The 14,313-nt window shown below is 41.5% G+C and overlaps 3 protein-coding genes across 3 annotated transcripts in view; all 3 read right to left on the reverse strand.

The window, feature by feature from the left end:
• The window catches only part of col6a3 (collagen, type VI, alpha 3), a 169,557-nt gene that overhangs the window by 90,809 nt on the left and 64,435 nt on the right, over positions 1 to 14,313 (reverse strand). The gene's annotated exons all lie outside the window — the stretch shown is intronic.
• Positions 130 to 5,612, reverse strand: LOC311225085 (collagen alpha-3(VI) chain-like; the record flags this gene model as incomplete). Its single annotated transcript, XM_084310292.1, has 7 exons — positions 130 to 749; positions 998 to 1,597; positions 1,771 to 2,370; positions 2,614 to 3,213; positions 3,387 to 3,986; positions 4,230 to 4,829; positions 5,003 to 5,612. 7 exons carry the CDS (start codon positions 5,610 to 5,612, stop codon positions 130 to 132), a joined length of 4,230 nt encoding a protein of 1,409 aa, XP_084166418.1.
• Positions 5,728 to 6,357, reverse strand: LOC311225086 (collagen alpha-3(VI) chain-like; the record flags this gene model as incomplete). Its single annotated transcript, XM_084310293.1, has 1 exon — positions 5,728 to 6,357. One exon carries the CDS (start codon positions 6,355 to 6,357, stop codon positions 5,728 to 5,730), a length of 630 nt encoding a protein of 209 aa, XP_084166419.1.

Consider the following 14,313-nt stretch of genomic DNA (forward strand, 5'->3'; position numbering starts at 1 on the left):
TTCACTATGAACATTAGAAATGAAAGGCAAAATGAGCTCAATATTGCTTAATAGAAAGAGAGATTGATATGTGGGCATGTGTGTTGATTTAAATAACAAAAATATAGGGGTGCACATTCACAAATATTCCTAGGGGGCAATCAAAGCAAGCTGTGTCTTACCTATCGTTGTTGGGGTGACCTCAACAATTACAGTATCGAGAGAGTCGATGAAGGACTGCTGGACACTAGGGAGGTCAGAGAACTCGGACACAGAATGGGCATAACTAGGATCAGTGGAAATCCTTTGAACCTCTGTGCTAGAATTTCTGGTCCCAATGCCGAAGATCAAGACCCCATTCTCTTTGAGGGCAGAGGCTGGCGTATCTACATCATCATTAGACCGTCCACCATTCAGCAGTATCAACTTCTGCGGGACACCTTCCAGGCGCCTGCTGCCAGAGGAGGCAGTGAAGATGTTGTCCCTGACATACTGAAGGGCTGCTCCGGTGTTGAGGGGTCTGCCTCCTCTGTGCCTCAGCCCCCTGACCGTGGCAAGAATATCCTCTTTTGTGGTGTATGTGTTCAGATAGAAATGAACCTCTTGATCTCTGCTGTACTGGACCACAGAGACGCGGTCTTTGTTTTCTCCCACATTGAGTTTCTCCACCACTCTCTCAACAAAATTACGCATAGCTGGGAATCCATTCCCTGTGCCGTCAGAACCATCTAGAAGGAATACTACATCCTTTCTGGCAGTGTCATGATCAACTGAGGAAACAAAGAACAAAATGTCAAATAAACTAGGCAGACCGTGCCTGTGGATGATTGATGAATGGTGGAAATTTTTCGGAAACAATGGCTATTTCAATTTCAGTGCCTTTGAAATATGTGATAGTCCTCCCTTGCAAAAATTGCGGACCAGGAGTGTTCACTGATCTCTGACAAAATGAATACACTACAGTATCTTGTTAATCCAGCAAAATGTCGGGTGTTATTTGTGATGAGATGAAATATACCTATAACGGTGGTTGATTCTGTAGTAACATCAATAACCATTGCCTCCATGGAGGACTGAATCTGCTGTTGAACATTGGGAAGGTCACTGAAGTCCGACACAGACAGAGCATGACTGGGTTCATGGGAGATCTTCTGCAGTTCTTTGCTGTCAGACCCCCTGGTTCCAATTGCAAAGATCATGACCCCCAACTCTTTCAGAGCAGAGGCTGGTGTATTAACGCTGTCATAGGACCTTCCACCACTTAGCAATAGTAAAAACTGTGGAACCCCTTCCAGACGCCTGTTTCCGGCGGAAGCAGTGAAGACATTGTCCCTCAAGTACTGAAGAGCTGCTCCAGTGTTGAGGGGACTTCCGCCTTTGTGCTTCAAAGCTTTGACAGTGTCAAGGATCTCGCCCTTTGTTGTGTATGTGTTCAGGTAGAACTGGACAGCTGGTTCTCTGCTGTACTGAACCACTGAGACACGATCTTTGTTGTCATCCACATTGAGTGTCTCCACTATTCTCTGGACAAAGTCACGCATTGCTGGGAATCCAGTTCTAGTGCCATCAGATCCATCCAATAAAAACACAACATCCCTTCCGGGAGCACGTCTCTCAGCTAGGGGATATCAAAATTAGAGAAGAATTAGGGTGATTCCTGCATGCATAGTATTTTTCCAGGGGATTTTTCCTTTCTTATTAAACAGGAAACATTCTTATCAAGGTACAAGCTAGGAATGATTTACAAAAGAAACAACTTCAAGGGCCTGGTCAAGACAGCCAATTTCTTACCATGTACGGTTGGTGTCGTGGGTGTGGCCCTTACTAGCACTCTGTTCAAGACGGCAAACAGCTTTTCTTGGACGTTGGGGAGGTCAGTGAATTCAGACACAGAAAAAGCATGATTAGGGTCGGTGGATATCTTCTGCAATTCTCTGCTGTCAGAGCTCCTTGTACCAATGCCAAACAACGAAATGCCCAGCTCTTTGAGGGCAGAGGCTGGTGTATCTACATCATCATTAGAACGTCCACCATTCAGCAGTATCAACTTCTGCGGGACACCTTCCAGGCGCCTGCTGCCAGAGGAGGCAGTGAAGACGTTGTCCCTGACATACTGAAGGGCCGCCCCGGTGTTGAGGGTTCTGCCTCCTTTGTGCCTCAGCCCCCTGACTATGGCAAGAATATCCTCTTTTGTGGTGTATGTGTTCAGATAGAAATAAACCTCTTGATCTCTGCTGTACTGGACCACAGAGACGTGGTCTTTGTTTGCTCCCACATTGAGTTTCTCCACCACTCTCTCAACAAAATTACGCATAGCTGGGAATCCATTCCTTGTGCCGTCAGAACCATCTAGAAGGAATACTACATCCTTTCTGGCAGTGTCATGATCAACTGAGGAAACAAAGAACAAAATGTCAAATAAACTAGGCAAAGACCGTGCCTGTGGATGATTGATGGACATTTTTCGGAAACAATGGCTATTTCAATTTCAGTGCCTTTGAAATATGTGATAATCCTCCCTTGCAAAAATTGCGGACCAGAAGTGTTCACTAATCTCTGACAAAATGAATACACTACAGTATCTTGTCAATCCAGCTAAATGTCGGGTGTTATCTGTGATGAGATGAAACATACCTATAACGGTGGTTGATTCTGTAGTAACATCAATAACCACTGCCTCCATGGAGGACTGAATCTGCTGTTGAACATTGGGAAGGTCACTGAAGTCCGACACAGAGAGAGCATGACTGGGTTCATGGGAGATCTTCTGCAGTTCTTTGCTGTCAGACCCCCTGGTTCCAATTGCAAAGATCATGACCCCCAACTCTTTCAGAGCAGAGGCTGGTGTATTAACGCTGTCATAGGACCTTCCACCACTTAGCAATAGTAAAAACTGTGGAACCCCTTCCAGACGCCTGTTTCCGGCGGAAGCAGTGAAGACATTGTCCCTCAAGTACTGAAGAGCTGCTCCAGTGTTGAGGGGACTTCCGCCTTTGTGCTTCAAAGCTTTGACAGTGTCAAGGATCTCGCCCTTTGTTGTGTATGTGTTCAGGTAGAACTGGACAGCTGGTTCTCTGCTGTACTGAACCACTGAGACACGATCTTTGTTGTCATCCACATTGAGTGTCTCCACTATTCTCTGGACAAAGTCACGCATTGCTGGGAATCCAGTTCTAGTGCCATCAGATCCATCCAATAAAAACACAACATCCCTTCCGGGAGCACGTCTCTCAGCTAGGGGATATCAAAATTAGAGAAGAATTAGGGTGATTCCTGCATGCATAGTATTTTTCCAGGGGATTTTTCCTTTCTTATTAAACAGGAAACATTCTTATCAAGGTACAAGCTAGGAATGATTTACAAAAGAAACAACTTCAGGGGCCTGGTCAAGACAGCCAATTTCTTACCATGTACGGTTGGTGTCGTGGGTGTGGCCCTTACTAGCACTCTGTTCAAGACGGCAAACAGCTTTTCTTGGACGTTGGGGAGGTCAGTGAATTCAGACACAGAAAAAGCATGATTAGGGTCGGTGGATATCTTCTGCAATTCTCTGCTGTCAGAGCTCCTTGTACCAATGCCAAACAACGAAATGCCCAGCTCTTTGAGGGCAGAGGCTGGTGTATCTACATCATCATTAGAACGTCCACCATTCAGCAGTATCAACTTCTGCGGGACACCTTCCAGGCGCCTGCTGCCAGAGGAGGCAGTGAAGACGTTGTCCCTGACATACTGAAGGGCCGCCCCGGTGTTGAGGGTTCTGCCTCCTTTGTGCCTCAGCCCCCTGACTATGGCAAGAATATCCTCTTTTGTGGTGTATGTGTTCAGATAGAAATAAACCTCTTGATCTCTGCTGTACTGGACCACAGAGACGTGATCTTTGTTTGCTCCCACATTGAGTTTCTCCACCACTCTCTCAACAAAATTACGCATAGCTGGGAATCCATTCCTTGTGCCGTCAGAACCATCTAGAAGGAATACTACATCCTTTCTGGCAGTGTCATGATCAACTGAGGAAACAAAGAACAAAATGTCAAATAAACTAGGCAAAGACCGTGCCTGTGGATGATTGATGGAAATTTTTCGGAAACAATGGCTATTTCAATTTCAGTGCCTTTGAAATATGTGATAATCCTCCCTTGCAAAAATTGCGGACCAGAAGTGTTCACTAATCTCTGACAAAATGAATACACTACAGTATCTTGTCAATCCAGCTAAATGTCAGGTGTTATCTGTGATGAGATGAAACATACCTATAACGGTGGTTGATTCTGTAGTAACATCAATAACCACTGCCTCCATGGAGGACTGAATCTGCTGTTGAACATTGGGAAGGTCACTGAAGTCCGACACAGACAGAGCATGACTGGGTTCATGGGAGATCTTCTGCAGTTCTTTGCTGTCAGACCCCCTGGTTCCAATTGCAAAGATCATGACCCCCAACTCTTTCAGAGCAGAGGCTGGTGTATTAACGCTGTCATAGGACCTTCCACCACTTAGCAATAGTAATAACTGTGGAACCCCTTCCAGACGCCTGCTTCCGGCGGAAGCAGTGAAGACATTGTCCCTCAAGTACTGGAGAGCTGCTCCAGTGTTGAGGGGTCTTCCGCCTTTGTGCTTCAAAGCTTTGACAGTGTCAACGATCTTGCCCTTTGTTGTGTATGTGTTCAGGTAGAACTGGACAGCTGGTTCTCTGCTGTACTGAACCACTGAGACACGATCTTTGTTGTTATCCACATTGAGTGTCTCCACTATTCTCTGGACAAAGTCACGCATTGCTGGGAATCCAGTTCTAGTGCCATCAGATCCATCCAATAAAAACACAACATCCCTTCCGGGAGCACGTCTTTCAGCTAGGGGATATCAAAATTAGAGAAGAATTAGGGTGATTCCTGCATGCATAGTAGTTTTCCAGGGGATTTTCCCTTTCTTATTAAACAGGAAACATTCTTATCAAGGTACAAGCTAGGAATGATTTACAAAAGAAACAACTTCAAGGGCCTGGTCAAGACAGCCAATTTCTTACCATGTACGGTTGGTGTCGTGTGTGTGGCCCTTACTAGCACTCTGTTCAAAACAGCAAACAGCTTTTCTTGGACGTTGGGGAGGTCAGTGAATTCAGACACAGAAAGAATATGATTAGGGTCAGTGGATATCTTCTGCAATTCTCTGCTGTCAGAGCTCCTTGTACCAATGCCAAACACCGAAATGCCCAGCTCTTCGAGGGCAGAGGCTGGTGTATCTACATCATCATTAGACCGTCCACCATTCAGCAGTATCAACTTCTGCGGGACACCTTCCAGGCGCCTGCTGCCAGAGGAGGCAGTGAAGACGTTGTCCCTGACATACAGAAGGGCTGCCCCGGTGTTGAGGGTTCTGCCTCCTTTGTGCCTCAGCCCCCTGACTATGGCAAGAATATCCTCTTTTGTGGTGTATGTGTTCAGATAGAAATGAACCTCTTGATCTCTGCTGTACTGGACCACCGAGACACGGTCACTGTTTTCTTCCACATTGAGTTTCTCCACCACTCTCTCAACAAAATCACGCATGGCTGGGAATCCATTCCTTGTGCCATCAGAACCATCCAGCAGGAATACTACATCCCTCCTGGGAGTTATTGGGTCCACTATGAACATTAGAAATGAAAGGCAAAATGAGCTCAATATTGCTTAATAGAAAGTGAGATTGATATGTGGGCATGTGTGTTGATTTAAATGACAAAAATATAGGGGTGCACATTCACAAATATTCCTAGGGGGCAATCAAAGCAAGCTGTGTCTTACCTATCGTTGTTGGGGTGACCTCAACAATAACAGTATCGAGAGAGTCGATGAAGGACTGCTGGACACTAGGGAGGTCAGAGAACTCGGACACAGAATGGGCATAACTAGGATTAGTGGAAATCCTTTGAACCTCTGTGCTAGAATTTCTGGTCCCAATGCCGAAGATCAAGACCCCATTCTCTTTGAGGGCAGAGGCTGGCGTATCTACATCATCATTAGACCGTCCACCATTCAGCAGTATCAACTTCTGCGCAACACCTTCCAGGCGCCTGCTGCCAGAGGAGGCAGTGAAGACGTTGTCCCTGACATACTGAAGCGCTGCCCCGGTGTTGAGGGGTCTGCCTCCTCTGTGCCTCAGCCCCCTGACCGTGGCAAGAATATCCTCTTTTGTGGTGTATGTGTTCAGAGAGAAATTAACCTCTTGATCTCTGCTGTACTGGACCACAGAGACACGGTCTTTGTTTTTTCCCAAATTGAGTTTCTCAACCACTCTCTCAACAAAATCACGCATAGCTGGGAATCCATTCCTTGTGCTGTCAGAACCATCTAGAAGGAATACTACATCCCTTCTGGGAGTGTGTTGCTCCACTACGAGCATCAGAAATGAAAGAGAATTTAGCCAACCATGATTGATTCAATAGAGATTGAGTTGTGATAGCATTCTAATATTCCTAACATCACTATCATATCTTAGTTATTCCTACTCATACATAACTTAATGCAGTATTTCAGTTCTCACCTTTTACCATTCCCTTTGCTTTTATCTCCACAATTGCAGAAATGAGCTGTTCTTCAATATCTGGAAGCTCAGTAAATTCAGAAATTGACAATGTAGATCTTGGGTCATGAGATATCATTTCCAGTTCATTCCTTTCAGAATTCCTTGTTCCAATGCTCAATACCAAGACACCACTTTCCTTTAGAGCAGTTGCCGGCAGATCCACCTTGTCACTAGACCTTCCACCACTTAACACGACAAGTATTTGTGGTACATTTGTGCTGTTTCTGCTCCCAGAGGAGGTTGTGAATACATTGTTTTTGACATATTTTAGAGCTTCACCAGTGTTCAGAGGTCTTCCACCTTTGTGTGCAAGTCTTCTGACAGAAGTCAAAACATCTCCCTTCCGCAGAAATGAATTCAAATAGAAATTTGCCACTGCCACATTACTAAACTGAACCAGAGCAACTCTGTCGTTATTTGGTCCAACATTAAGTTTTCCAATTACTTTGTAAAGAAAATCTCTAATATCTCCAAATCCATTTCTTGTATTATCAGATCCATCCAGAAGAAAAACAATATCTCTTCCTTTTTGATCACTTTCCGCTGTTAATATAGAAGAGATCATTTAGTTCCATAATATTTATCAGAGCCACAGTTTAATAATGAACATACATGATATCCCTTTGTTAATATTTAATTACTTGATCTTACCAACTGTAATTTTGTCTTGTCTCACTTGAGAAAGATGAGTCACCAAACGTTGTTGAATATTATGAAGATTTGCAAAGTCAGGGACTGCATAAGCATAACTGCGGTCTGAGGAAATGGCTTGCAATTCAACCAGGTTAGTCATCCTTGACCCAACTGCAAACGTCACAACTCCTTCAGATTTGAGGGCACTTGCCGGACCTCGAGGAGAATCTCTTGACCTGCCACCAGACAGTACGATCAGCATCTGATGGGCACCCTCATGGCGTCTGCTTCCAGCATTTGCAACAAAGACATTGTCCTTCACAAACTGCAGTGCTGTGCCAATATAGTGAGGCCTTCCACCTTTGGGTTTTAGGTTTCTGACGTGTGTAAGAACGTCATCTCTCGTTGCGTATGTATTCAGGTTGAAGTCAACTGCGGCGTTATAGCTATACTGCACAACAGCAATTCGATCTTGTCCTTGGCCCACGTGAAAATTGCCCACCACATTTGCCACAAATTCACGTATAACTGGGAATCTACTTCTAACATCATCAGATCCATCAAGAAGGAATACAATATCTCTCTTCACACCGGTGCCTGAAACTTAAGATAAAAAAACATCTCAATTAAGGAAATTAAAACCATATAAAACATGAAATATAATGAAATATATATTGTAATTAAATATATATTTTATATATAAAATGTACTTTATCTGCAATGATATTAATAAAAAAAAAGATTTGTCCCATGAATTATATCTAAAATTATTGTAAGAATAATGCCTCTTCCTGAAAAGAGGTATATGACCACATCTGAAAACAGTCAAATCAACTAAGCTCAAAGCTGCTTATTGGACTCTTGTTCACTCACCAACTCCGGGCCTTATAGGAGCTCTGTGAGATGCAACAGCTGAGAGTAACTGTTGCCTCATAGGTGTAAGCTCAGAAATCTCCCTGATAAAGTATGCCTCTTTGGGACTGTGTGCCAATTGCTCCATCTCCAACCGATCAGCGTCATTTACCCCAACAGTGAACAGCACAATCCCAGCAGCTCTCAGACTGTCTGATGGCACAAGCGCATTGTCTTTTGACTTTCCTCCACTGAACAGAATCAATATCTGAGGAACACCCTCTTGGGCTCGGCTCGCAGATGACGAGAAGACAATGTTTTGCACATAATCAAGGGCTTCCCCCATGTTGCAGGTTATCCCCCCGTTATGTCTCATATTGTTTATGTGACTGAGGACATCCCTTTTTGATGAATAAGTGTTTAGGAAAAATTCAGTGGTGGGCGTATCACTGTACTGAATCAGAGCAACTTGTACATTACGTGGCCCAATTTCCATTTGCTCAACAGACTGGCTGACAAAATCACGGATTTGTCTCACACTTCCTTGCATAGCATCAGATCCATCAAGGAGAAAAACAATATCAGCACTCTGATCTAACTTCAAGACACTGGAATTGTCTGAAAGGGATAAACAAAGAAAATTACAACCACAATGCATTTGCTTAAGTTAAAATACTTTGTTTTGCCAAATAGTATACAATATACTGTGTATATACAACTGCACATTCAAATATGGAGTGCCCAAGTAAACTAAAGTTGTGTTAAATTAAAACCACTTAGGTTGTACTTGTAGTATGTTAAAAGCTGTAGGCTACTTCAGACGTACAACAACTAAGTACAACAAGTGTACCGGTACTTAGATCACACAGCAAGCAAGTTAATGATGATCATTCAGTGCTTTGAATTAGTACATGAAAGCACCAAAAAATGTGTAATCTCTAGGGGTGGAACGGTTCACAAAATCGACAGTTCGGTTCGTATCACGGTTTTAGGTTTACGGTTTTCGGTTCGGTTCGGTTTATGTTTTTTTTTTTTTAAATGTAACACTCCAAAAATAGCATACATCAACATAAGATATTTAGCCAAAAAATTATCCAACTTTTCAGTTATTCTCAAGGACGTAGTCATGCAAAAACTGAAAGAATGAGGCCATTTGACATCAGGCACATTATTTTGACAGTGATGGTTAGAGCTAGGAGATATTTTGGTACAGCAAGAGGGGAGGCATTGTTGATATAAACATGCTTCTCATTTATTTGGTAAAAAAAAAGTTTACCTTTAATAATGTTTGGCACACAAAGACCGAACTGACTGAAAAATATAGGCAACATTTGTCAAAGTATTAACTTAGTGCAAACAAACAAAATAATTAAACCTTTCCATTTTTGTGGCCACATTATAGACAAAGGCCAACATAAAGTATGCATAATGCTCAACCAGCACTAGACTTTCTTATCAAAAAGTAAAAGTCACAGAAAAGATGATTAGGGTTTTAAATAAGGACGTTTATGGGGTTTCTTGTATTAATAATAATTTGCACTAAGCCAGGGCTGTCCCCGACTAAGGATTTGGATGGTCGACTATGATTGGCCAAAATTTGCCGTTAGTCGACTATTGGTCAACATTTTTTATAAAAAAGCATAATATTTTTAATATATTTTTTTTAATTATTATTTTTATTTTTTTTATCATTCCATTTGGGCTGTGGGGGTGCTTAATGTCTGAAGGAGTCGACTGAAGGCTTCTTGTCCTCTGCAAAAGCATGCAATTGGTCCACTGATGGATACATCTTGATATTTGTCTAGTCTACGTGTGTTCATTAGATGGGTGAAATCCTCTTTCAGTGCCTCTGTGCCTGTTTTCATAGGCAGTTAGCCTCTGGTATGCGTGCCATTAGCGTTAGCCACGCTTCTAGGCCTCTTTTCTTTTGGAAAGAATGATACAAAAATTAAAAATTAAAAAGTTTAATAATTTTTTTTTATTATTATTATATTCGACTAAGAGGTTGGCCAGTCGACTACGGCTCCTTTCGACCGATTAGTCGACTAATCGACTAATAGGGGTCAGCCCTTACTGTTGTTATTTTTTTTCCTAGTTGCATTTTTCGGAGATGCTCTCTGATTGGCCGACGCCTGTTTCTACACTGGTTAAGCTTAGGCACTCTTTAAAAGTTGGTTAAGGTTAGAGTTTGTCTTAGAGCATGGCGATAGAACGCCAGGTAGTTTGCAGGCTGTTAGACGCGGAAATGGGCAAAGACACAGCTCGTCACGCGATTGGGCAAACATGTCAGTGGCCAATCAGAGAGCTTCAGTCAGTGGCCAATCAGAGAGCGTCTCTGAAAAATGCGGCTAGGAAAAAAAATAACACTACAGACGCACAGTTGATACACACGCTCTAGTCTCCTGGCTCATTGTTGAACACAAACAGTTATATTCATCACCGTATTTAGACCACTATCAGTAGGGCACGTGCCCTACTGATGATCATCTGTGCCCCACTGATTAAATTTTTTTTTTTTTTTTTTTTTTTTTAATTAACAAATGTTTTTTATTTTCCCTTTTTAAACATGATCAAATGATCATTTAACCTGTTCCACCCCAGGTGAAAATCTGCATAAAATGTATACCTAGGTAAATGGAATATTGCTCCACTTCTACAAGGGCTATTTGCATATTCTTGGTATCTAGGAACATCTATGGACCTCAATGAATGTATTCTCAGTGTCAGAAATATTGTGTCTATTACTAGGCTTGCTTAAATTGTGATGAAACAAAGGAAATATGAATTATGATTTTTCTTTTCATCTTTGACAGTGAATAAAACCATGATAATAATGACCAAACTTAAAAAACTGCCACTGAGCTCATTCAGTACCCTCTTGAGATCATGTGTACAAAAGATCTAAGGAAATTAATAAAGGGAAGATGATCAAACTGAAGGTTCTGTATATACAGTACTGAATTCTCCCATCCGGACCAATGCAATTTGAAATATTATTATAGAATATAGAATATATGCTTATACATTACCTTATTATAGCCAATTTGCACATTTATATATATATATACATATAGTATCTTTCAAATGGCCGAGTTCAATTTGGATATAGTATTACCAGGCTTGCATAATAACAGATACTGATATTTACTGTAATCGACTGTACTATTTTATTTCCCCCACAGTATAACCATTTTGTAACAAATTTCAGATCTAATTCTTCCTACATTATAACAATAGTGTGGAGAAACTGACTGCGTTTCAATATTTGTCAAAAACGTTACCTTTTGTAGCTTATTATCGCGAATCATAACAATTATTGATATGATTCATTCAGAACGCTGAACTTTGAACCACCATAGTGGACCACAGGAAGTGTAGAACGGAGAAATTCCAACGCTGAACGATAGCTACGAATCCCCTCTACAAAATGGCCGCAAAAAGATTCCAATTCCCATGGTTCAACATTTTCATTTCCGGTTCCGGGTCAAAAAACGATTGCAAATAGAAAACTTAAAACGATATAAGTACACTTTTAACCTATTGCTAAACTATTGCCAACCTAACGTTTTACATTCTACATGCATTTGTAACATAGTAGTGATATTAATACTTGAAAACGTTTGATTTAAAAAACGCTAATTTATTGCATCACTCGTAAAAATATTAATATATGATGTAATACAGTGCAATAATAGAATAGTAGAATAGATAGTAAAATTATGCAATAGAATGGCCAGAGTAAAATAGTGCTACAGTACAATCAACAGCAGGGTGTATTAGAAGGCTATGGTGAAGAGGTACGTTTTTAGCTTATTTCTGAAAATATTAAGAGATCTAGCTTCCCTAATGTCCATGGGTAGTGTGTTCCATAACTTTGGTGCATAGTTAGCAAAGGCTGCATCCCCGATTTTCTTTAGACTGTGGCTTGGAATCTTCAATAGACCAGTAGTAGATGATCGCAATGTTTATACTTTGTATATAAGGAGGAGGACCTTGAAATCAATTCTAAATGTTACCGGAAGCCAGTGTAGGTTACTTACTTGTAACTTCGGGTTTGATCCAAGGAGTAAGTTGCCCCATAACATTTCTCTTTTTGTTTTAGGACCGACTAGTAGGATTTCAGTTCTGCCCTCATTTAATTTTAGGAAGTTGTTCGTCATCCATTAGTTTATTGCTAAGAGACAGGCGGAAATGGAGTTTATAGCTGTGTGATAATTTGGTTCAGCGGAGATGTACAATTGTGTGTCATCTGCGTAACTATGGAAACATACATTGTGCTTTCTAATGATGTCTCCTCAATGTTCAATGTTCAATGCAATGTTCAATGCAAGTAAAGCACTTTAAACTTTAAGTATGACTAAATGCTTTCTTGACTATATATATAGTAACTGTTCCAAAATGCATAGATTTCTATGTATTTTAGGGGTTTGGGGGGCTAGCTCTTTTTAATATAAATGTCAGATTGTTTTATTTATTTCATAGATTTCTATGCATTTCAGGAGTTTGGGGGGCTGGCTCCCCAAAATAATTAAATAACATAACCCTAACCTAACCCTAAAACCGAAATAAAGTAAAAAAAAAAATAGTTACAAAATCCACCCATTTTCACCCAAAAACCAGCCAAAACCGGCAAAAAGAAATTCGCTTCATATACTTCTGTGCCCCAGTAGAGTGCTGGGTCTAGATACGCCCCTGGTTATATTTGAACCTCTGTTGTCAAGCCTTGTCAATATACCCCCCTTCCCCACTAATGGAACTGGTGTCGTGGAGTCACTTCGCTGTGAGCGTTTCCTTCGGTTAGCTTGCGGCTAACATTAGTTAGCTCGCTAGCTCGTGGCTAAAGTTAGTTATCTCGTAGCTAACATAACGTTAGCCTAGCTCGAGGCTAACGTTATATAACCGAACAATACACACATTCCCCGAACCGTGGAGGTCGTATCGAACGGTGTACGGTTCGAATGCATACCGTTCCACCCCTAGTAATCTCAGAAAAGTACATATGGATAGAAATATACTTTTCAACACACTTTACAGAAAACTTTCAGTATGGAAAAACCTAAACATTTTTACTTGGGTGATGGCTGCAACATGACTCTTCAATCTTATTAATAAGCAATGTGTGGAGGTCCTTTTCCAGACTCTTACCAGTAACAGTTGGAAATTTGGTAATTTCATGAGCGCCACTCATAACTGCTTCCACAGAGGAGTGTATGGTGTTGAGACTGTTGAAGTCGGTGACAGAGAAAGAGTGTGCTGGTGTAAAAGAGATGGTCTGTAATTCCAAGGTATCTGCATTCCTTGTTCCAATGCTAAAGGTCCTCACTCCATTCCCTCTGAGTGACTGTGCTGGCTCCCTAATATCATCACTTGATCTGCCACCACTGAAGACAAATAGGTACTGCGGCACTCCTTCTGCATGTCTACCTCCAACTGAGGCATCAAAAACATTGTCTCTGACAAACCGCAATGCTGTGCCAGTGTTGAGGGGTCTTCCCAACTTGTGCCTCATTGTCTTTATCAAATTGAGCACGTCGGTTCTGGATGAATATGAATTCAAATAGAAATTGGCTGTGGCATCACGGCTGTACTGAACAACAGCCACATGGTCTGTGTTTTCTTCCAGATTCAAACTCTCGACAATTCTTTCCACAAAGCCGCGTATCCCCTCAAAGCCATTCCTAGAATCATATGACCCATCAATAAGAAATACTATATCCTTTTTCTCAGAATCTGCAAGGAAGACAAACAAGAGTTGCAGAAGCAAAGGAATGTCACATCACAGAAGAGCAGAACATTTGAATAATTGTATCATGGATTTGGACATGAAAAATACATACGTTTTTGCTAAAACTGTGATTTTAGCAATAATTAACAAAATATTTGAACAAGAAACACCAGCAATAGTTCCTTTATGAAGAACTGTGTCTTCTATGAAGCCTTTCACTTAATCATATTTATGACACATTATAATGCAATCATAATGCTTTTAAAGTATAGTTATTATCATGTATGGAGTGGCATAATGTTTTATAACAATACTAATTATTGAGGACAACAGTGTGTGTGTGTGTGTGTCTGTGTGTGTGTGCTCCCAACTTCAGAGATACAGATGCAGCTCTCAGGTTCCTGAGCTCTGCTCTGCTACTGCGGTAATCATGCACCATTAACCTGGCAGTGCTGTTAACGAGGTGTTAACGACACTGCACCCTTGCAGTAGAGGTTCGATCAAGAGCTGGATCTGTAAGTACCTGCATAACAATGGACATCTCTGGCATTGTCCCCCAGAAA

The sequence above is a fragment of the Notolepis coatsorum genome, assembly GCF_963971535.1.
Source record: "Notolepis coatsorum genome assembly, chromosome: 3".
Taxonomy (NCBI): Eukaryota; Metazoa; Chordata; class Actinopteri; order Aulopiformes; family Paralepididae; genus Notolepis; species Notolepis coatsorum.